Source organism: Cetorhinus maximus, chromosome 17 (genome assembly GCF_964194155.1).
Source record: "Cetorhinus maximus chromosome 17, sCetMax3.hap1.1, whole genome shotgun sequence".
Classification (NCBI taxonomy): Eukaryota; Metazoa; Chordata; class Chondrichthyes; order Lamniformes; family Cetorhinidae; genus Cetorhinus; species Cetorhinus maximus.
Genome location: NC_135895.1, coordinates 3,712,052 through 3,737,326, shown reverse-complemented (window position 1 = coordinate 3,737,326; position 25,275 = coordinate 3,712,052). Strand labels below are relative to the sequence as shown.

At 46.0% G+C, this 25,275-nt stretch overlaps 2 protein-coding genes across 11 annotated transcripts in view; both read left to right on the top strand.

Moving 5' to 3' along the window:
- The window catches only part of cryz (crystallin, zeta (quinone reductase)), a 1,066,321-nt gene that overhangs the window by 636,277 nt on the left and 404,769 nt on the right, over positions 1-25,275 (top strand). The gene's annotated exons all lie outside the window — the stretch shown is intronic.
- slc44a5b (solute carrier family 44 member 5b) overlaps positions 1-25,275 on the top strand; it is a 412,477-nt gene that overhangs the window by 237,604 nt on the left and 149,598 nt on the right. For all 9 annotated transcript variants that reach the window (XR_013579275.1, XM_078560642.1, XM_078560643.1 and 6 more), the window contains 2 exons: positions 17,134-17,217; positions 20,404-20,516. Coding sequence is in view for 8 of the 9 variants with exons in the window: in XM_078560642.1 (XP_078416768.1) it covers positions 17,134-17,217; positions 20,404-20,516 (197 nt within the window). In the remaining variant the exon portion in view is untranslated. The remainder of the gene's footprint in view (positions 1-17,133; positions 17,218-20,403; positions 20,517-25,275) is intronic.

Here is a 25,275-nt window from a genome sequence, read left to right as displayed (position 1 = left end):
CACTCATAAATCCAGTCGGGAATTCAGGAGAAGTTTTTTTTTTAACGAACATATCAATTAGGAGCAGCAGTAGGCCACTCGGCCCCTTGAGCCTGTCCTCTATTCAATAAGGTCATGGCTGATCTGGCTGTAACCTCAACTCAACATTCCTGCCTACCCCTGATAACCTTTCACCCCTTTGCTAATCAAGAATCTATTTAGCTCTGTCCTAAAAATATTCAAAGACTCTGCTTCCACCGCCTTTTGAAGAAGAGAGTTCCAAAGTCTCACGACCCTCTGAGAGAGAAAAATTCTCCTCATCTCCGTTTTAAATGGGCGACCCCTTATTTTTAAACAGTGACCCCTAGTTCTAGATTCTCCACAAGAGGAAACATCCTCTCCACATTCTCCCTGTCAAGACCCCTCAGGATCTTAAATGTTTCAATCAAGTCGCCTCTTACTCTTCTAAACTCCAGCGGATACAAACCCAGCCTGTCCAACTTTTCCTCATAAGACAACCCACCCATTCCAGGTGTTAGTTTAGTGAACCTTCTCTGAACTGCTTCCAACGCATTTACATCCTTCCCGAATTTGCCACAACCAATGTAATAACTATTTTAAAAGGGAGATGGATCCAGTTGGGTAACTATAGACCAGTTAGGAACATAGGAACAGGAGGAAGCCATTTAGCCTCTAAAGCCTGTTCTGCCATTCAATGCGATCATGGTTGATTTGTAGCCCAAATCCAGTTACTGTACCTGGCTTTGCCCCATATTCTTTAATACATTTGGATAACAAAAACCTATCAATCTCAGATTTAAAAATTTGCGATTAACCTGGCAACAATGACTGTTTGTGGAAGAGAGTTCCATACTGTTACCATACTTTGTGTGAAGAAGAGTCTCCTAACTTCACTCCGAAAACATCTGGCTCTAATGTTAGACTCTGCCACCTAGTCCTAGACTCCCCAACTAGTGAAGTTAGTTTCTCCTAAGCTACCATATCTGTCCCCTTAATACCTTGGAAAAACTTCAGTTAAACCACTCCTTAACCTTCTAAATACAATAGCTTGTTTTATTAGTTGGCATTTTCCTTCAATTAATGAAAGAAGATTCATATATTTAGATAAAGGGAAAATAATTAGAGTTGGTCAATGGATTTCAAAAGGGACAATCAGACTTTCAATAGTAAGTGTGAGCTGAGACTGTGAGTGGGAGTGAGCTCTGCTTGAGGGCGGAGGGGGATTTGGGGGCACAGGGTCAAAGGGTCACAGGTCATTAAAGACAGCATCAGAGAGCCATGAAGCAGAAGTTAATGGTTTTCTAGATTTAATCAGAGATACAGAATGTAAAAGCCAAGAGCTAACAATGAGCTGACATCAATCATTTAATAACACCTCAGTTAGAACAGCATGTACAGTCAAAGCATTAACCGTGCTTCGGGGAAACTTGTCACTGAGTCTGAGGTTGTGGGTCCAAGTCCCAGCCCAGAGAGTAGAGAACACAATCTAAGCTGATGCTTTCAGGGTCAGTACTGAGGGAGTGCTGCACTGTCAGAGGGTCAGTACTGAGGGAGTGCGGCACTGTCAGAGGGTCAGTACTGAGTGGGTGCTGCACTGTCAGAGGGTCAGTACTGAGGGAGTACGGCACTGTCAGAGGGTCAGTGCTGAGGGAGTGCTGCACTGTCAGAGGGTCAGTACTGAGGGAGTGCTGCACTGTCAGAGGGTCAGTACTGAGGGAATGCTGCACTGTCAGAGGGTCAGTACTGAGGGAGTGCTGCACTGTCAGAGGGTCAGTACTGAGGGAGTGCTGCACTGTCAGAGGGTCAGTACTGAAGGAGTGCGGCACTGTCAGAGGGTCAGTACTGAGTGGATGCTGCACTGTGAGAGGGTCAGTACTGAGGGAGTGCTGCACTGTCAGAGGGTCAGTACTGAGGGAGTGCTGCACTGTCAGAGGGTCAGTACTGAAGGAGTGCGGCACTGTCAGAGGGTCAGTACTGAGGGAGTGCCGCATTGTCAGAGGGTCAGTACTGAGTGGGTGCCGCACTGTCAGAGGGCCAGTACTGAGGGAGTGCGGCACTGTCAGAGGGTCAGTACTGAGGGAGTGCGGCACTGTCAGAGGGTCAGTACTGAGTGGGTGCCGCACTGTGAGAGGGTCAGTACTGAGGGAGTGCTGCACTGTCAGAGGGTCAGTACTGAGGGAGTGCGGCACTGTCAGAGGGTCAGTACTGAGGGAGTGCTGCACTGTTAGAGGGTCAGTACTGAGGGAGTGCGGCACTGTCAGAGGGTCAGTACTGAGGGAGTGCGGCACTGTCAGAGGGTCAGTACTGAGGGAGTGCGGCACTGCGAGAGGGTCAGTACTGAGGGAGTGCTGCACTGTCAGAGGGTCAGTACTGAGGGAGTGCTGCACTGTGAGAGGGTCAGTACTGAGGGAGTGCTGCACTGTCAGAGGGTCAGTACTGAGGGAGTGCTGCACTGTGAGAGGGTCAGTACTGAGGGAGTGCTGCACTGTCAGAGGGTCAGTACTGAGGGAGTGCTGCACTGTGAGAGGGTCAGTACTGAGGGAGTGCTGCACTGTCAGAGGGTCTGTACTGAGGGAGCGCTGCACTGTCAGAGGGTCAGTACTGAGGAAGTGCTGCACTGTCACAGGGTCAGTACTGAGGGAGTGCTACACTGTCAGAGGGTCAGTACTGAGGGAGTGCAGCACTGTCAGAGGGTCAGTACTGAGGGAGTGCTGCAGCCAGGGGGTCAGTACTGAGGGAGTGCTGCACTGTCAGAGGGTCAGTATTGAGGGAGTGCTGCAGCCAGAGGGTCAGTACTGAGGGTGTGCGGCACTGTCAGAGGGTCAGCACTGAGGGAGTGCGGCACTGTCAGAGGGTCAGTACTGAGGGAGTGCGGCACTGTCAGAGGGTCAGTACTGAGGGAGTGCGGCACTGTCAGAGGGTCTGTACTGAGGGAGTGCGGCACTGTCAGAGGGTCAGTACTGAGGGAGTGCGGCACTGTCAGAGGGTCAGTACTGAGGGAGTGCGGCACTGTCAGAGGGTCAGTACTGAGGGAGTGCGGCACTGTCAGAGGGTCAGTACTGAGGGAGTGCGGCACTGTCAGAGGGTCAGTACTGAGGGAGTGCGGCACTGTCAGAGGGTCAGTACTGAGGGAGTGTTGCACTGTCAGAGGGTCAGTACTGAGGGAGTGCTGCACTGTCAGAGGGTCAGTACTGAGGGAGTGCGGCACTGTCAGAGGGTCAGTACTGAGGGAGTGCGGCACTGTCAGAGGGTCAGTACTGAGGGAGTGCTGCACTGTCAGAGGGTCAGTACTGAGGGAGTGCGGCACTGTCAGAGGGTCAGTACTGAGGGAGTGCGGCACTGTCAGAGGGTCAGTACTGAGGGAGTGCCGCATTGTGGGAGAGGTGCCATAGTGAGATTTGAACAGAGCATGAGCCTCTGGATTACTAGTCCAGTGCCAGGACCACTATGTCACTGTCTTCCCCTTCTATGTGAATGGACAGTCAGTTCTCCCACCCAACTTAATCCCTCTTTGACCCTCCACTTTTCAGATGAAATGTTAAACCGAGGCCCCAGCTGCCATCTCGGGTGGATGTAAGAGCTCCCATGGCACGGTTTGGAAGGTGGGCAGGGCAGTTCCCCCCAGTGCCCTGACAAATATTTATCCTCAACCAAAACTCAGATTATCAGGTCATTATCACAAGGTTGTTTGCGAGAGCTTGGTGTGTGCAAATTGACTGCTACGTTTCTTACGTTAGAATATTAATTGCACTTTCAAAATGCTTTCTTGGCTTTGGAGCATCTGGAGATTGTGACAGATGCTATATAAACGCAAGATCTTGTTTTTTTTCTCTTTTTCTTCACCTGCAGTTGGTTTTCCTTATCCAATACCAACATGTCTTTTTCTGGATTTTTATAACCATTGTTTCTCCTGCCAGTTTTCTTCCTTATCTTGTCGTTAACTGTCCTCAAGGCCCTTCTGTTCAGCATTTTTCTGTTGCTCGATATTTGTATTGCATTGGAGCTGTTCTAACCTCAATGTCCTTGTTCGGCAGGTGCATAGATTCCAATTGACATGGGAATATGCTCCTCCTCCATTGCCTTCCACTTCCTTCATTGTAGATGGTGATCTTACAGCTGCAGAAGGCCCTGGTTAGACCATAACCCGATTCTGTGTTGAGTTCTGCGCACTACTCCTTGGAATGGATAGACTTGCCTTGAAGGGGGTGCTGTGCAGATTCACCAGAATTGCACATGGGTTTAAAAGATTCAATTATGCAGACAGGTTGCACGAATTAGAGTTGAACAATTTCAGATCATAACCTCTGCCCCCATTTTTTTAGGACGGCAGCTCTTTTGGTGATGCTTCTGCTATTCCCTATTTACAATTCATCTGGACTGAACATTTGATGCTCCTCTTGTCCCATTGTCATCGCCTTTGCATTTCCCCCTCATCATTATCGTCAGTTAATCCCTCCTGCCATCCACCCTATTACACAGCTTTCCCCCTTTCCCTGGCTCACTACTTGCTTAAAACCTGTGACATCTCTTTTTCCAGTTCTGGTGAGAGGTCATCGACCTGAAACGTTAACGCTGTTTCTCTCTCCACAGACTCTCTGTCAGACTTGCTGGGTATTACCAGCATTTTCTGTTTTTATTTCATATTTCTCACATCTGCAGTATTTTGTGTTAGCAGAGAGGTCAAGAACCAGGTGGCATGAATTTAAAGTAATTGATTGAAGGGTTGGAGGAGGAGCTGAGGAGTAATTTCTTTACTCAGATGGGTAGTGGGAATCAGGAACTCACTGCTTGAAAGAGTGGTAGAGACAGAAAACCCTCATCACGTTAAAAAAAAACCCTTGGATATTGTAATGATGATGGAGCAGACAGGTTTCAACAAGAAACAGATAAACCTTATTGCAGAGAGCTTTTTCAGGTGTTGCTCGCTCGATCAGGACTCTCGTCAGGAAACCCTGCCCCCCAGATTACCCACGCTTAGGGCTCATTGGTTGGAGCCTCCAAGAATATCACATGACCCCTGATAGACAGCAGGGCAATCTATACCTTCAGTTACTACATTTCCTCCCCCTTTAGTTTTTTTTTACAGTTTTGAGTTACAGAGAACATTTGAATACCCAATGATATATACATTTATACAACTTCAGGTGCTTAAATATTAAGACTCTGAGGTGCTCTCCTTATTCAGTTAGAGAGACATAGCTCTATCACTTGAGGTTCCTCAACAGGAACGACATGATCAGGAACTGCAGCACAAGATACATCATTAGAAAGTGGCAGTTGTGGGTTAGGCAACTCTACAGGCACATTGGCTATGTCGATTCTAGGTCGATCTGTCACCTCAGGGATTGATGGTTCAACGTTAATCACAGGTGGAATAGTTGGTTGTTGGAATGTCTCTCTTTCACGTGTTTTTGAGTGATTCTGGAAGGATAAGGAACCAGTCTCTGAGACAATGGTTCCAGGAACCCAACAAGGTCCACTTCCAAAATTTCACACGAATACTGTGTCTCCTACACTGTGCGAGCTTTGCTGCGAATATCGTGATGCAATTTTTGATTACTCTGATTCCTCTCTACCTTCTCCTCTAAGTATGGAAACACCAGACTTAACAATGTATGTAGGCAGCGTTTCATCAATAATTCAGATGGTTTTGAACCCTTAGTCGAATGTGGTCAATAAATGAGAAGAAAGTGGGAAAGTCGAGTTTCTAGAGAACCTTCTGATGACGCCTTCATTCCAGGTTTGAAAGTTTGCACAGCTCTCTCGGCTAAACCATTTGATGAGGGACTGTCTTTGTCTGATTCCATTTAAAGCCATGAAACTCTGTACTGGCAAAGACAGTACCTGTTATCAGAAATGATAATTTCAGGTATGTATGCTAAAACAGTGACTCAGCTCCTTGATAGTTGCGCTCGATGTCAGTCATCTGACTTCGTATACATCCATCCATTTAGAATCTGCATCTATGGTGCTAAATCCTACATAATCAATATGTATTGACCAAGCCACTCCCACAGATGTAGTGGAGCTGAAACAGACAATTTCTGTTATTTTTAAAAAATTCATTCATGGGATGTGGGTGTTGCTGGCCAGGCCAGCATTTATTACCCATCCCTAGTTGCCCTCATTCAGAGGGCATTTAAGGGTCAACCACATTGTGGGTCTGTAATCACATGAAGGCCAGACAATTCCCTTCTCTAAAGGACATTAGTGAACCAGATGGGTTTTTACAACAATTAACAATTACTTCATGGTCATCATTAGACTTTTTAATTCCAGATTTTTTTTTTTTTATTGAGTTCAAATTCACCATGTGCAGTGGCAGGATTTGAACCCAGCTCCCCAGAGCATTGCCTTTGGTATCTGGATTACTAGCCCAGTGACAATACCACTATGCCATCACCTCCCTCCACGTTGCTTACAATGGAAACAGTGCTTGACCATGCTTTTGATGTCACTGCCAATGCCTGGCCACCAGTCGTAGCTCCACGTAAGCATTTTCACCTCGGATATGCCTGGATGTGCACAGTGAAGCTCTGTCAAGAATGGTTCTCTTCCTTGTGAAGGGACGACAATTATTGATCCCCACAACAAAATTCCATCTTGACAGCCTAACTCTGTTTTCTGGGCATGGAATGGTCTCATCTCTTCAGACACTTGGTGAACTTGACCACACTTGCAAAACAAGGTCTCTGACTTTCGACACAATTGGACCTCTTCATCCAATTTCTAATTTGCTTCCCACGCACGGGCAAAGAATCCAGGAAATTCAGTAATAGCACAGCTTCTTGTGGCACTGGATCATGTATAGCACTATCTGGGAATGGGAGACAACTGAGTGTGTCCATATTTGCAATATGTAAGCCAGGACGGTACATAATGATATACTCATCCGCAGATAATATCAAAGTCCAACGTTGTATTCTTGCTGATGCTATTGGTGGAATGGCTTTATCCTCACTGAATAAATCCATTAATGGTTTATGGTCCGACACACTGGTGAAATGTCATCCATGTAGGTACTGGTGGAATTTCTTCACTCCGAATATCATTGATAAACCTTCCTTTTCTAGCTGGGAATAACCCTTCTTGGCTGTGGAGAGGGTTCTCGAGACTTAGCCATTGGGCCTTTCTGATCCATTTTCCATTCTATGTGATAACATCACCCCCACACCATAAGGAGACGCATCACATGTTAATATCAACTCTTTCGATGGGTCGTAGTGTACCAATAAACACAATAAGTGTAACGGTTTCTTTACCTTCACAAAGGCTTCTTCCTGTTGTGAATTCCACAGAGAAATTGGCTATGTCGATTCTAGGTCGATCTGTCACCTCAGGGATTGATGGTTCAACGTTAATCACAGGTGGAATGGTTGGTTGTTGGAATGTCTCTCTCTCACGTGTTTTTGAGTGATCCTGGAAGGATAAGGAACCAGTCTCTGAGACAATGGCTCCAGGAACCCAACAAGGTCCACTTCCAAAATTTCACATGAATACTGTGTCTCCTACACTGTGCGAGCTTTGCTGCGAATATCGTGATGCAATTTTTGATTACTCTGATTCCCCTCTACCTTCTCCTCTAAGTATGGAAACACCAGACTTAATATTGTATGTAGGCAGCGTTTCATCAATAATTCAGACGGTTTTAATAGTCACGTATTCTCTCGACATGCTATCCAGTTCTAATTGTTGATAGGCATGGCTCATATCCAAAACAAAAACAGAATTACCTGCAAACTCAGCAGGTCTGGCAGCATCGGTGGAGAAGAAAACAGTTGACGTTTCGAGTCCTCATGACCCTTCGGCAGAACAGGAACATTCCATTTTTTTATGGTTCATATCCAGTTTTGTATGGGATTTGCCTCCAGTTAACTTTGCATAAAAGTCCTCTATCCTTGGATTGGGGCACTTGTCTAGTTTGGCTGTCTTGTTTACGGTCAACTTATAGTCCCCATAGTGCGTATGGTTTGGTCAGGCTTAACCACTGGAACTATGGGTGCTGCCCACTCTGAGAATTGGACAGGTTGGGTGATGCCCAGCTTCTCTAACTGGTACAGTTCCCCATCCACCTTCTCCTTAAGCATATAAGGCACAGGCCTGGCCTTAAAGGAACATGGTGTCGCCTGAGGATCCACATATATTTTTGCTTACAAGCCTTTTAACTTCCCTAGTTCATCCTGAAATACAATCGTATTTCCTTAGCAGTTCAGGAACTTCTCCTGTTTTCAGGTGAAATATATTTCAGTCCAGTTAAGCTTGATTTTCTGTAACCAGTCTCAGCCCAGAAGACTGGGTTCTTCTCCTGTCACTATTATCATAGGCAGCTGGGCTGTCTGTTGCCTATAAGGCACTGGTACTGTGGTGATGCCCTTTGCCTGTATAGATTCTCCTGTGTGTCTTTAATTTCGCGGTTGTCCGCTCCAGGTTTAGTGGCTGGGTCCCTTCACTAAGGTATTTAAATGTGTGTTGTCCCACCACTGTGGTTGAGGCTCCCGTATCCACCTCCATTATTAGTGGCTTCTCATTAACTTGGATTGTGACAGTGAAAAGCTCGGTTTTTTACAGCGGTCACATTATACAGGGAATAAAGATCGGTGTCGGCAGCTTCAGGTTCTGCTGTGTTTTTTAATTCAATCTTATTGGATTGCTGCTTTCCAAGCTGTTTCGGCTTTTCCCTGCGTTGCCTTACCAGGTGACCATTCTCACGGCAGTAATGGCATTCTGCCTCCCCGAGTCTGCAGGTGTCTGGTCCGTGTTTGCCCCCCACGTCTCTAGCAGATTAAACCTGGAGTCGCTGCTGAAGTGTTTCTACTGGGCCTTTTCATGTTTCTAACAGCGGGCATTGCCTCTCGCTGCGATCTGTGTCTCTGGTTTTCACGCTATTCCTGGCGGTAGGTTCCCGCCCCACATGAAGAACGGTGCCATGTTGTATGTGTGGCAAGGCCTGCGGGTGCGGAGGAGATTTACTCCAATGGGATCGGGGATGAGGGACTTCAGTTAATGTGGGGAGACTGGAGAAGCTGGGATTGTTGTCATTAGAGAATGTTAAAAGGGGAAATTTAATAGAAATGTTAAAAACCTTGAAAGAAAATAAAGACTTACATTTGTATAGCACCTTTGTAGCCAATGGAAAACATTTGAAACGTAATGTAATATAGGAAACATAAAGAGTTTGGATAGAGTAGATAAGGAGAAACTGTTTCCAGTAACCCGGAGGGTCGGTAACCAGAGGGACACAGATTGAAGAGAATCGGTAAAGGAACCAGTGGGGGAGATGAGGAGAATTTATTTTACACCGTGAGCTGTTCTTGTGACCTGGAACGCGCTGCCTGAAAGGGCGGTGGAAGCAGATTCAATAATAACTTTCTAAAGGGAATTGGATAAATATTCGAAGCAAGAATAATAACAGAGCAGTGCGGGAAAATAAAAGGAAGGAACTTGCATTTCTATTGTGCCTTTCACATTCTCAGGACAACCCAAAGCGTTAGCTGCCAATGAAGTGCTTTTTGATGTGTAATTTCTGCTGTAATGTAGGAAAGTGCAGCTAATTTGCGCACAGCAATCTCCCACAAACAGCACTGTGATAATAAGGAGATAATCTGTTTCCATGATGTTGGTTGGAGGATAAATGTCACCCAAACAGCAAGGGAGGTCACCACCGAATAGTGCAACAGGATCTTTCACATCCACTTTGAAAGGGTGCGTTTATAATAATTATAGTTATAGTAGGATTGCATAGTAAAACCTTCCTTTCACTTCACAGGAGCAATTATGAAACAAAATTTGTCAAACAAAATTTGACACCAAACCACATAGGAGATATTTTCATCGGTAAAATGATGGAAGGGGTCATCAACAGTGCTATCAAGCGGCACTTACGCAGCAATAACCTGCTCACTGACACCCAGTTTGGGTTCCGCCAGGGCCACTCAGCCCCTGCCCTCATTACAGCCTTGGTTCAAACATGGACAAAAGAGCTGAACTCCAGAGGTGAGGTGAGGGTGACTGCTCTTGACATCAAGGCTGCATTTGACTGAGTGTGACATCAAGGAGCCCTGGCAAAACTGGAGTCAATGGGAATAAGGGGGATAACTCTCTGCTGGTTAGAGTCATACCTAGCACAAAGGAAGATGGTTGTGGTTGTTGGAGATCAGTCACCTCAGTTCCAGGACATCACTGAGGGAGTTCCTCGGTAGTGTCCTTGGCCCAACCATCTTCAGGTGCAAGACCTGGACAATATCCAGGCTTGGGCTGACAAGTGGCAAGTAATATTCACACCACACAAGTGTCAGGCAATGACCATCACCAACAGGAGAGAATCCAACCATCTCCCCTTGACATTCAATGGCATTACCATCACTGAATCCCCCACTTTCAACATCCTGGGGGTTATCGCCATTCCTTCACTGTCACTGGGTCAAAACCCTGGAACTCCATCCCTAACAGCACTGTGGATGTACCTACACCACATGGACTGCAGCGGTTCAAGAAGGCAGCTCACTACCACCTTCTCAAGGGGCAACTAGGGATGGGAAATGAAGGCTGCCTTAGCCAGTGGCACCCGCATCCCGTGAATGAATAAAACAAATTAGAGACAGTTGACCAAGCAATGCTGGAGTAATGGAAATAGGAGATGCACAAGAGGCCAGAATTGGAAGAGTGCAGAGATCTCGGAAGGACTATGTGAAATTGCGCTGACAGAGAGGGACGAGGCTGTGGAGGGATAACAACCCAAGGGTGAGAACTCAGAGCTTGGGTGATAGAAGGTTATTCAACTGCATGGGCAACACATCCAAGACCATGGCTCTGCCTGCCACCATCCAAAATCCACCCGAGCAGTTTCTGGCTTCATTCAACATGCAGCGATCAGAGAGTAGGAGGCCTGGCTGATCATTTTACTCTGCTTCCTAGACCAGGGCGAGATACCACAACAGACAGCCCAGGCTACATCAGGAATTGAAACCGGGAACGCTTTCTGATCCCAGGACTAACAACTCCTTGATTTTAAAATTTTCATCCTCGTTTTCAAATCCCTCCATGGCCTCGCCCCTCCCTATCTCTGTTACCTCCTCCAGCCCCTCAACCCTCCTGCGATTCTGGCCTTTTAACCCTCCAGTTTTATTTGCTGCATCATTGGTGGCCGTGCCCTCAGCTATCTGAGCCCTCAGCTCTGGAATTCCCTCCCTAAGCCTCTCCGCCTCTCTCTCTCTCCTGCTTTAAGAAGCCTCTTCTTCCTGTCTGGCATCTCCTTATGTGGTTCAGTGTCAAATTTTGTCTGATTCTGTTCATGGCACTTTGAGACATTTTAGGGGAATGTTAGAGGTGCTACGTGAGTGTAAGTTGTTGTTATCTTGGGATTTCACCCTTTTCCTCAGGTTCTCCTGCTTCAAGGAGGCCTTCATTCCCCTCCCTCATTTCGAGCTGGTTCAGCCACGCCCACAGGCTGCAGTTCCAAAGGTAAGGAGACAGGTGGGCGTGGGGGTAGGGTGGCAGGTGGGTGGGTGTGGGGGCAGGGAGACAGGTGGGTGTGGGGGCAGGGAGACAGGTGGGCGTGGGGGTAGGGTGGCAGGTGGGTGGGTGTGGGGGCAGGGAGACAGATGGGCGTGGGGGTAGGGAGACAGGTGGTCGTGGGGGTAGGGTGCCAGGTGGGTGGGTGTGGGGGCAGGGAGACAGGTGGGCGTGGGGGCAGGGAGACAGGTGGTCGTGGGGGTAGGGTGCCAGGTGGGTGGGTGTGGGGGCAGGGAGACAGGTGGGCGTGGGGGTAGGGAGACAGGTGGTCGTGGGGGTAGGGTGCCAGGTGGGTGGGTGTGGGGGCAGGGAGACAGGTGGGCGTGGGGGCAGGGAGACAGGTGGGCGTGGGGGTAGGGTGCCAGGTGGGTGAGGGTGTAAGCTGGGTCGGAGAAGGTCGGGCGATAGTCAGGTCAGGGGGTTGTTGGGGAGTAGCCAGCGAGGGTGTAGTCAGGAATGTGAGGGGGGTTAGTTGGGAGGTTGGGGAGGTAATCGAGGGGTCAGGTGTTAGTCGGGGGGTCAGCAGATACTCGGGGGGGGTGGGGGTTGGGTGGGACCTAGTTTTAATCCTTCCAGCTTTTCCTGGCTAAACTATTCTGCTAAACCGGAACCATCCGAAGTCTCCAACTTTAAATCAGAGTTTCGGAGAGTTCCAGACGCAAGGGAATTTCCCATCAGAAGCCTGACCTTCCCGGGAAATTCCTGAGTAGCCAGTGCATTGGGACCTCCGAGGGATCCCGCAGCAACACCTTGCGGGGTACCTCCAGGGTACCACCATCCAGGAATCGGAAGCTCAGGGCCAATGTTTCAGGTCAATGACCTTTCATCAGAGCTTTCTTTTCCTGTCCAGGAGTTTTGTAATTAACAAACAGAAGTGCTGAAGAGGACATTTTTAAGAAGCGGATTGGTTAAATGTCCCTGTGACGTTGTTCCCCGAGGCGATGCTGACAGCAGTGTCTGGGACATTCATCTTTAATTCATGGAGACTCCAGGCCAACTCTTATGTGTACAGGGGCTGCAATCCTGGCCTTTTCTCCTGACAGTTACTCCGATACAGTAGAAGCCGTGTTGAGGAGGGAGTGGGGCTGAGTCGAGGCCAGGACAGGCACAAGGCCAGTGGAAGACAAGCGGGTTGGTTCTCTGGAAGGAGAAGAACATGTGATTCTTCTTCATCCAAACCGAACCCATGACAAAATGAGAAGCTGTGTTCCTGTAATTTGAGTATTGAGAGGTTTAAGACTCTTTTCTCTAGAAAAGAGAGGGTTGAGAGGACAGCATTGTGGAGATGTTTAAAATTGTGAAGGGGTTTGACAGGGCTCAACATGGATAAGTTGTTAAAAGCTACTGCGGATTTACACTTTTGAGGTGAAGACTGAAACTAGGAACCATCAATATAAGACCGTCACCATTAAACCCACCAGGGAATTCAGGAGAAACGTCTTTACCCAGAGAGTGGGGGGAATGTGGAACTCACTTCCACAGGGAGTGGTTGAGGTGAATAGTATTGATACATTGAAGGGGAAGCTGGATAAACACATGAGGAAGACATGAATAGAAGGATATGCTGATGGGGTGAGATGAAGAGAGGATGGGAGGAGGCTCATGTGGAGGATATCTGAACGTCGGCCAAATGGCCTGTTTCTGTCCTGAAAATTCTATGTAATTTTATAGAAATAGCAGGTGCTAATTTCAGCTTTAGAAATGAACTCTGCTTTGTATTGTAAATTGCAGCAGAATGAATGACTATGTGTGACAGAGATTGTTCTAACACTTGACTTACTGTATTCATTCAGTGCTCCCCAATGAATACTGGATGCTTAACCACTAAACCACTTGAAGCTGTTCACTTGGCTACCCCACTTTCCATCAGTTCCAATATCCCTGTTTACACAACACATTACTCATTATATCAAACCTGGGCTTTGTTCTTAGGTTCTGTGTCATGACTACTATCAGGGGTTAAGTTTTAATGTTTTCTTTGAAGAGACAAGGGGCTGCAGGAGAGTCGGTATGACTGCGAAAGAATCCTGCCTCAGTCTCTGTTGCCGGGCAAGCACCTGACCAGATTATCTGTTCATGATCACATTGCTGTTTGTGGGAGCTTGCTGTGCACAAATTCCAACATTACAACAGTGACTACACGTCACAATTTACTTCATTGGCTGCAAAGTGTCCTGAAACCATGAAAATCAATATTCTTTCTTCCTTTAAATCAGAAAGTTGCAACACTAGCACATACTGTAAGGAGACAGCTCAGTGCATTGCTGGGGGAGTGTTGTCTAGCTGTGAGCAGGGATAGGGAGGGGAGTAATGTGTAGGGAGGTGCCATCCTCAGCATGAGATGGCCTTCTGCTAGCAAGGTTGGCATTTATTGCCCATCCCTAATGCTCCAAGAAGGTGGTGATGAGCCACATCCTTGAACTGTTGCCTAATAGTGGTTCAATACAACTAGGTATCTTGTTTGACCAATTCAAAGGGCGGTTGAGAGTTAGCCTCATTGGTGAGGGACTGGAGTCACATATAGACCCTGATCAGGTGAAGATGGCAGATTTCCTTCCCTAATGGATATTAGGGAACCAGATGGGTTTTTACAAGAATCTCTCAGCTTTATGTTCACTTATACCAACAGAAGGGTTTTAAGAAACTAACTTGTTCTTAAACTGCACTGGTGGGATTTCAACTCAGATTCTCAGGATTATTAATCTATGCCTTACTAAACCAGGAATTTAACCATTGCACTATGATCATTTAAAATGCAATGGCTGGTTCTGCTCCTGCTCCACACTCATAACGTTCAGTCGGGGTCTGTTGGCACAGTGAGGTTACCAACTCTATAGGACATATTCCTGAAGGTGTCATCACATAATCTCTCACCTTGAATGTTCCCGCCCCTAAACTGCTGCCATTGGCCCATCCTCCAGGTGCACGTTTTCCCACAACCAATCAGAATGCAAACAGACACTTTGTTATCTTTTTATTTATTCTTTCACGGGATGTGGGCATCACTGGCTGGGCCAGCATTTATTACCCATCCCTAGTTGCCCTTGAGGAGGTGGTGGTGAGCTGCCTATTGCCAAGTCAGGATGGTGAGTGACTTGGAGGGGAACTTCCAGGTGCTGGAGTTCCATGTGTCTGCTGCTCTTGCCCTTCTAGGTGGTATTGGTCATGGGTTTGGAAAGTGCTGCCTAAGGAACCTTGGTGAGTTCCTGCAGTGCATCTTGTAGATGGTACACACTGCTGCTACTGTGCATTGGTGGTGGAAGGGGTGAATGTTTAAGGTGTTGGATGTGGTGCCAATCAAGGGGGGCTGCTTTGTCCTGGATGGTGTCGAGCTTCTTGGGTGTTGTGGGAGCTGCACTCATCTAGGCAAGTGGGGAGTTTTCATCACACTCCTGACTTGTGCTTTGTAGATGGTGAACAGGCTTTGTGGAGTCAGGAGGTGAGTTACTCGTCGCAGGGTCCTTATCCTCTGACCTGCTCTTGTAGCCACAGTATTTAAATGGCTAGTCCAGTCCAGTTTCTGATTGTATTAATCTTAACTGTCAGTCAAACAGTTCCTTTTTCCCCTTATCTCCAATATTTTTATATCGAATAAATATAAATTTTCAAAGAAAATGCCAAAAAAAAATGTTTTTTTAATGCTCCAATGACTTTTCCACCTGGGCGTTGCGCACAGCAGTGCACTGGAGATTCATTTTCAATTCCAGGGGACTCCAGGGCAATCCTGGAGGGTTGGGAACTCCTAAGTGGAGGTAGTTCTGAGGAAATTTCTGGCTAGAATTTGTGTTTATGGCTTAGGAGAAAACGCCGTCTGATTTGTTGAGAGAATTCGTCACTGCGGCTTTCAAACTTGGTCAAGAAGTTGAAAAATTCGTCTGAAGTCTCTACTGATTTTACCTGTCATTGAGCCTTCTACAGAAAATAGGTTCTCAGACACATTCAATTTCAATCCACACCGACTTGTCTTCAAACCCTCTAGGTTCTCATATAATTTCTGCTAATATGAGACCAATGTGGAGCGAGTTACCCAGAGTTATTCACTAATAATAATTCAGCCACAAACACATTGTCCTACTTCAATGCTCCATCTCTCCGCGCTTGACAATCAGTGAATGAATCTCACAACCAGTTTTGCTTTCACCAATTTTCTTTTATCTCCCGAAAGCTTTAATTCATTTGCAGGCAGGCAAAGTCGAACGCACAAACACTTGGCTTCAGTGAGCCTCTTCCACAGAATCTTATAGCGCAGGAGGAGGCCCTTCGGCCCACGGTTCCTGTCCTGGCTCTTTGTAAGATCTATCCAATTAATCTCTTTATCCTGTCCTTTCCTTTCCCCATAGCTCTGCAAATTTTTCCTTTTTCAAATATTTATCCAATTCCCTTTTGAAAGTTATTATTGAATCTGCTTCCACCGCCCTTTCGGGCAGCGCCTTCCAGATCACAACGACTTACTGTGTAAAAACAAAATTCTCCTCATCTCCCCCCTCTGGTTCTTTTACCGATTCTCTTCAATCTGTGTCCCTCTGGTTACCGACCCTCCTGCCACTGGAAACAATTTATCCATATTTAGTCTATCAAAACTCTTCATGATTTTGAACTCCTCTATTAGATCCCCCCTTAACCTTCTCTGCCGTAAGGAGAACAATCCCAGCTTCTCCAGTCTCTCCACATTAACTGAAGACCCTCATCCCTGGTACCATTTGAATCAATTGGCTCTATATGTGTCAGCTTATCTGGCAACAGCAAGCTATCTGACTATGGGCACCCCTGTCATCTACTCATTCAATATGTGCACGTGCTCACACGTACCCACACATGTGCACACACATACACACAGGCGTTGGCATACACAAAAGGTTTCAGCTGGCATCTCTAGGCAGCGATCAGAAATGGGAATCTTCCCCCTCCTCTAACCAGGTTAACTCTTGGGGCTTTATGATGGCTCTTGGCTGATGGCAGCTAATGAGTGGTGTCATCTTTCCGTTAAACCTTATTGGCCCTGTCTGCCCATTAAGGTGGGTGTAAAAGATCCCATTACAAAGCAAGAAAGGAGTAAAGGGCAGGGCAGTTCTCCTTTGGTGTCCTGGGACCAATATTTATCCCTCGACCAACACCACTAAACAACTCAGATTATCTGGCCACTATCACATTGCCGTTTGTGGGAGCTTGCTGTGCACAAATTGGCTGCTGAGTTCCCTACATTACAACGGTGATGACACTTCAAGAGTACTTCACTGGCTGTAGAGCATTTTGAGGCCTCTTGAGGTTGTGAAAGGTGCCAAATAAATTCACGTTACTTCTTTGCTAGTTTTTGAAACGAACTTCATAAAGAAATCCATTCTAAACAGTGGGTCATTGACAGAAAACGTGTAAAAGTTCAGTCTACTTGAATGGAATTGTCAAGTGAGGCAGCTTCTGAAGGCTAATGCTGTATTTTAGTTGAATGTGATGTCATGGACTTGCTGCAGCCTCATCCAATGCTATGCTCTTAACATGGAGATATTATTAACCTGCCCTCCTCTTGCATCAAGCTGTAATGAACTGCCTCATTAAACCAGATCCTATAGTGGACAATTGTGAATGAATGAGTGCAAGACACAATGTGCTTTCAATTTATTGCAGAGGAATAAATCATGTCCTCGATGCCAGGGAGATTTGGATGAAGATATTTGAAGACTACACCAATTCCTGGTACTGGATTTTAATGTAAGTACTGATTAAGGAGCCACCTTACATCAGTAACATTGCTCGGGATTGTTAATCCAGTCAGCGCTGTCTAGTCTGGATTGATTTACAGTCCCTCAGTTTTCAAGTCAGTTTCACACCGACCTTTTACCTTAATGTCGCTCTCTGAGAATAACATACCACTGATAGGTGACACCAATTTATCTGCCAGCTCTGTGTTTACACTTGAGTAACCTGACTGGAAACTGCTGGTAATTAAGCACTGGGGAGGTTTACAGCATTTCACTGATCAGATTGACACACTTTAAAGGCTGTCAGAGATTATTCAGTCCATGTCTGACTTTGACACTGGAGTCTTGGCTTTTCAGTTTCAGGACCTGGACAGCTAGATCAATGTCTTTTGCTACATACAAGTGACAGCACAAGTATTGGGATTATTAAAAATGATAGGCTCCAGTTTAGAGCAGACCGCATCTCTGGTGTAATCACAACTTATATTTATATGTAACACCTTTAATATAGTCAAACCTCCCAATGCTTTTCACAGGAACATCAATCAGACTAAATATGTCATGGAGCCACAGTGGAGGTAATAGGACAAATGGCCAAAAGCTTGATCAAAGATATAGGTTTTAAGGAGTGTCTTAAAGGAGGAAAGAGCGATGAGAGTTGAAGAGGTTTAGGGAGGGAATTCCAGAGTTTAGCAGCTGAGGTAATTGAATAGTGGAGGCTTAGAAATCAGTGATGCACAAGCGGCCAGCGTTGTAGGGCTAGAGGGGCTTACAAAGATAGGGACTACACTTTGAAACTGGTTTACTGGCTGTAAAACACTTTGGGATGTCCTGGGGTTATCCTGAGGCGCTGTGGGCCACCAGCAGCAGCAGAATTGTACTCGAACACAACTTCATGGCCCGGCATATCCCCCACTCTACCATTATCATCAAGCCAAGAGGTCAACGTTGGTTCAATGAAGAGTGCAGAAGGACATGCCAGGAGCAGCACCAGGTATACTTAAAAATGAGGTGTCAACCTGGTGAAGCTATAACACAGGACTACTTGTGTGCCAAACAGCATAAGCAGCAAGTGATAGACAGAGCTAAGCGATTCCACCACCAACGGATCAGATCTAAGCTCTGCAGTGTTGCCACTTCCAGTTGTGAATGGTGGTGGACAATTAAACAACTCACTGGAGGAGGAGGATCCACAGATATCCCCATCCTCAATGATGGGGGAGCCTAGCATATCAGTGCAAAAGATAAGGCTGAAGCACTTGATACAATCTTCAGCCAGAAGTGCTGAGTGGAGGATCCAACTTGGCATCCTCCGGAGATCCCCAGCATCACAGATGCCAGTCTTCAGCTAATTCAATTCACTCCACGTGATATCAAGAAAAAGCTGAAGGCACTGGATACTGCAAAGGCTATGGGCCCTGACAATATTCCGGCAATAGTACTGAAGATGTGCTCCAGAACTTGCCGCACCCCTAGCCAAGCTGTTCCAGTACAGCTACAACACTGGCATCTACCCGGCTATGTGGAAAATTGCCCAGGTATGTCCTGTACACAAAAAGCAAATCCAACCCGGCCAATTATCACCCCCATCGGTTTACTCTCGATTATCGGTAAAGGGAGGCAAAGGCGTAGTGGTGTTATCGCTGGACTAGTAATCCAGAGACTCAGGGTAATGCTCTGGGGACCTGGGTTCGAATCCCACCATTGGAGCGGATCAAAAAATCTGGAATTAAAAATCTAATGAAACCATTGCCCTTCAGGGAAGGAAATCTGCTGTCCTTACCTGGTCAAGGCCTACATGTGACTTGAGTCCCACAGCAATGTGGTTGACTCTTAACTGCTCTCTGAACAAGGGCAATTAGGGATGGGCAATAAATGCTGGCCTGGCCAGTGATGCCCACATCCTGTGAATGAATAAGAAAAAAGGTGAAGGAAGGTTCATTAACAGTGCTATCAAGCAGCACTTGCTTAGCAATAACCTGATCACTGATGCCCAGTTTGGGTTCAGGGCCACTCAGCTCCTGACCTCATTATAGCCTTGGTTCAAACATGCACAAAAGAGCTGAACTCCTGAGGTGAGAGTGACTGCTCCTTAACATCAAGGCAGCATTTGACCAAGTGTGGCATCATATAACCCTGAGCAAAACTGGAGTCAATGGGAATCAGGTGGAAAACTCCCCACTAGTTGGAGTCATACCTAGCTCAAAGGAAGATGTGGTTGCTGGAGGTCAGTACAGGAGTTCCTCAGGGTAGTGTCCTTGGCCCAACCATCTTCAGCTGCTTCATCAATGACCTTCCTTCTGTCAGAAGTAGGTATGTTCACTGATGATTGCACAATGTTCGGCACCATTCGTGACTCCTCAGATAATGGAGCAGGTCAGAGACCAGGAATCCTGTGACAAGTAACTAACCTCCTGACTCCCCAAAGCCTGTCCAACAAGGCACGAGTCAGGAGTGTGATGGAATGCTCCCCACTTGCCTGGATAAGTGCAGCTCCTACAACACTGAAGAAGCTTGACACCATCCAGGACAAAGCAGCCTGCTTGATTGGCACCACATCCACAAACATTCACTCCCTCCACCACCGACACACAGTAGCAGCAGCGTGTACCATCTACAAGATGCACTGCAGGAATTCACCAAGGCACCTTAGACAGCACCTTCCCATGACCACTGCCATCTAGGGCAGCAGATAGATGGGAACAGCATCACCTGGAAGTTCCCCTCCAAGCCACTCACTGTCCTGACTTGGAAATATATTGCCGTTCCTTCACTGTCACTGGGTCAAAATCCTGGAGCTCCCTCCCTAACAGCACTGTGGGTGTACCTACACCACATGGACTGCAGCGGCTCAAGAAGGCAGCTCATCACCACCTTCTCAAGGGCAACTAGGGATGGGCAATAAATGCTGGCCCAGCCAGCGAAGCCCACATCCCATGAATGAATTTTTTAAAATCAACATCACTATCATTATCTGATCCAGATCACATTCCTGTTTCTGGGAGTTTGCTGTGCGCAAATTGTCTGCCTCGTTTTCTATGTTGCTATAGTACTTCATTGGCTGTAAAACATTTTGTGACATCTGATGTTATGAAAGGTGTTATTTTAATGTAAGTTTAAATCTGTGCTCAATGGAAATAGTCGTGTTTCACCGATTGCCCCCTTTTCCTCACTTTGAATGTGTTTTTGTTTCTAGTGGGTTGGTCATTGCCATGGTCGTGAGTTTAGTCTTCATCCTCCTGCTCCGGTTTACAGCTGGGGTCTTGTTCTGGTTTGTTATCTTTGCCGTGATCGCAGTGATTGGTTACGGTAAGTCTCACCTGTCTTTACGATAATGACTTTATTAAGTATATATCTGTGTGTGTAATGGACACAGACCAGCCCAATTTGTTTGTCTGTCTTTGAGAATCATGCATGAGGTGACTACAAGAGCAGGTCAGAGGCTGGGAATCCTGCAGCAAGTATCTCACCTCCTGACTCCCCAAAGCCTGTCCACCATCTACAAGGCACAAGTCAGGATTTTGATGGAATATTCCCCACTTGCCTGGATGATTGTGTCTCCAAAAAGACTCAAGAAGCTGGACACCATCCAGGACAAAGCAGCTGCTTGTTTGGCACCCCGTCCACAAACATCCATTCCCTCTACCACCAACGCACAGTAGCAGCAGTGTGTACCATCTACAAGATGCACTGCAGCAACTCACTAAGGCTCCTTTGACAGCACCTTCCAAACCCATGACCATTACTATCTAGAAGGACAAGGGCAGCAGACACATGGGAACACCACCACACTCCAAGTTCCCCTCCAAGCCTCTCACCATCCTGACTTGGGAATATATCACCGTTCCTTTACCATCACTGGGTCAAAATCCTGAAACTCCCTCCCTAACAGCACTGTGGGTGTACCTACACCACATGGACTGCAGCGGTTCAAGGAGGCAGCTCACCACCACCTTCTCAAGGGCAACTAGGGATGGGCAATAAATGGTTGCTTTGCCTATCACGTGTACATCACAAGAATTAACTTTTTTTTATAAAGGACATGGGAATGCTTCACCTACTACCAACCTGGTAGCTACATGACCCAATGATAATGGAGTTATCCAGTGATTAATCTCTATCATTGAGTCTACAACAGGCCCAGACATGAAGTGAGGGAGACTCCAAGAAGTTTGGGAATCATAGCTCCAAAGTTACCTGCTCCTCCCGAGCCTGAGGTTCAATGGGTCGCCCTTTTGCATCTGAATCAAGAAGTCTCTGGCTTCAAATCCCACTCCAGTGATTGAGATCCAGGCTGATCTAGCGCAATACTGAGGGAGAGCTGCACTGTAAGCTTCTGTCTTACAGATAAGATGTGAACTGAGGTCCTATCTGCCCTCTCTGAAGAACACAAATGACCCCAGGGCAGCGTTTTGAAGAAGAGCAGGGAAGGTCAATATTTATTACTCAGCCAACATCCCTAAAACAAATTGCCTGGTCATTGTGGTATAGCTGTTTGTGGGATCATGCTGTGTAAAAATTGACAGCCGCGATTCGCACATTTAAAAGAGTGACGACACTTCTAAAAGGTACGTCATTGGCTGGGGAGCACTTTGAGATGTGCTGTGGCTGTGAAGGGTGCTATATAAATGCAAGTTCTCTTTTTTCTACATTTACTGCATGACAAATCTCAAGTTTCTCTTGGGGAGCAGTTAGCAATACTACGAGGAGATGCTTTCGCCATTAAATGTTCCACAGCTCAGCTGAACCATCAGTCTTCCTCAGTTACTGATATTTGATCCACGCTCCTGTCGCATGTTTTGGTTTGAGTTCCAATCTCTGAAACATGTTTCATGTGGTTGGAAAAGAATTCTAGCGCCTTTCACTGAATAACATTTCTGTATTACAGCTAGTTTTCCGTTTTTCTTAGAAGACAATATGTTTTTAATATTGACCGGTGTTAGGTGTAGCCTGAAAATAACTTTCTTGTCATTCTGTGGAAGAGAGACAATCAACAAGTATTACCTGGGCTGAGGGAAAGTAAAACAAATGGAGGAAGGGTGGAAGGATTGATCAATGATACTGGTAAAGTACAAAGACAGCATTTCTTTGCTTAGAATTAACGAACAACACTGGTTATATAGTATAGGTCACTGGGTATATACAATAGGCCATTGGGTATATACAATTGGCCACTGAAAATAGGCCACTGGGTATATTCAATAGGCCACTGGGTATATACAATAGGCCACTGAATGTATACAATAGGCCACTGGGTATATTCAATAGGCCACTGGGTATATACAATAGGCCACTGGGTATATTCAATAGGCCACTGGGTATATACAATAGGCCACTGGGTATATACAATTGGCCACTGAATGTATACAATAGGCCACTGGGTATATTCAATAGGCAGCTGGGTATATACAATAGGCCACTGGGTATATTCAATAGGCCACTGGGTATATACAATTGGCCACTGAATGTATACAATAGGCCACTGGGTATATTCAATAGGCCACTGGGTATATACAATAGGCCACTGGGTATATTCAATAGGCCACTGGGTATATACAATAGGCCACTGGGTATATTCAATAGGCCACTGAATGTATACAATAGGCCACTGGGTATATACAATAGGCCACTGGGTATATACAATTGGCCACTGAATGTATACAATAGGCCACTGGGTATATTCAATAGGCCACTGGGTATATACAATAGGCCACTGGGTATATACAATAGGCCACTGGGTATATACAATAGCTACTGAATGTATACAATAAGCCACTGGTTATATACAATAGGCCATTGAATGTATACAGTAGCCCAATGGGCATATACAATAAGTCACTGAGTATATACAATAGGCCACTGGGTGTATTCAGTAGGCCACTGGGTATATATATAATGGGCCACTGGGTATATACAATAGGCCACTGGTTATATACAATAGGCTACTGGTTATATATAATAGGTCATTGGGTGTATACAATAGGCCAATGGGTATATACAATAGGCCAATGGGTATGTACAATAGGCCACTGGGTCTATACAATAGGCCACTGAGTGTATACAGTGGGCCAATGGGTATATACAATAGGCCACTGAGTGTATACAATAGGCCATTGGGTGTATACAATAGGCCATTGGGTGTATACAATAGGCCACTGAATGTATACAATAGGCCACTGAGTGTATACAATAGGCCATTGGGTGTATACAATAGGCCACTGAGTGTATACAATAGGCCACTGAGTATGTACAATAGGCCACTGAGTGTATACAATAGGCCACTGAGTATGTACAATAGGCCACTGAGTGTATACAATAGGCCACTGAGTGTATACAATAGGCCACTGAGTGTATACAATAGGCCACTGAGTGTATACAATAGGCCACTGAGTGTGTACAATAGGCCATTGGGTATATACAATAGGCCACTGAGTATGTACAATAGGCCACTGAGTGTATACAATAGGCCACTGAGTATGTACAATAGGCCACTGAGTATGTACAATAGGCCACTGAGTGTATACAATAGGCCACTGAGTATGTACAATAGGCCACTGAGTGTATACAATAGGCCACTGAGTATGTACAATAGGCCACTGAGTGTATACAATAGGCCACTGAGTATGTACAATAGGCCACTGAGTGTATACAATAGGCCACTGAGTGTATACAATAGGCCATTGGGTATATACAATAGGCCACTGAGTGTATACAATAGGCCATTGGGTATATACAATAGGCCACTGAGTATGTACAATAGGCCACTGAGTGTATACAATAGGCCACTGAGTATGTACAATAGGCCACTGAGTATGTACAATAGGCTACTGAGTATGTACAATAGGCCACTGAGTGTATACAATAGGCCACTGAGTGTATACAATAGGCCACTGAGTATGTACAATAGGCTACTGAGGATATACAATAGGCCACTGAGTGTATACAATAGGCCACTGAGTATGTACAATAGGCCACTGAGTGTATACAATAGGCTACTGAGGATATACAATAGGCCACTGAGTGTATACAATAGGCCATTGGGTATATACAATAGGCCATTGGGTATATACAATAGGCCACTGAGTATGTACAATAGGCTACTGAGTGTGTACAATAGGCCACTGAGTATGTACAATAGGCTACTGAGTGTGTACAATAGGCCACTGAGTATGTACAATAGGCTACTGAGTGTGTACAATAGGCCACTGAGTATGTACAATAGGCTACTGAGGATATACAATAGGCCACTGAGTATGTACAATAGGCTACTGAGTATGTACAATAGGCCACTGAGTATGTACAATAGGCTACTGAGTGTGTACAATAGGCCACTGAGTATGTACAATAGGCTACTGAGTGTGTACAATAGGCCACTGAGTATGTACAATAGGCTACTGAGGATATACAATAGGCCACTGAGTATGTACAATAGGCCACTGAGTATGTACAATAGGCTACTGAGTGTGTACAATAGGCCACTGAGTATGTACAATAGGCTACTGAGTGTGTACAATAGGCCACTGAGTATGTACAATAGGCTACTGAGGATATACAATAGGCCACTGAGTATGTACAATAGGCCACTGAGTATGTACAATAGGCCACTGAGTATGCACAATAGGCTACTGAGTGTGTACAATAGGCTACTGAGTGTGTACAATAGGCTACTGAGTGTGTACAATAGGCCACTGAGTATGTACAATAGGCTACTGAGTGTGTACAATAGGCTACTGAGTGTGTACAATAGGCCACTGAGTATGTACAATAGGCTACTGAGTGTGTACAATAGGCCACTGAGTATGTACAATAGGCTACTGAGTGTGTACAATAGGCCACTGAGTATGTACAATAGGCTACTGAGTATGTACAATAGGCTACTGAGGATATACAATAGGCCACTGAGTATGTACAATAGGCCACTGAGTATGTACAATAGGCCACTGAGTATGTACAATAGGCCACTGAGTATGTACAATAGGCCACTGAGTATGTACAATAGGCCACTGAGTATGTACAATAGGCCACTGAGTATGTACAATAGGCCACTGAGTGTGTACAATAGGCCACT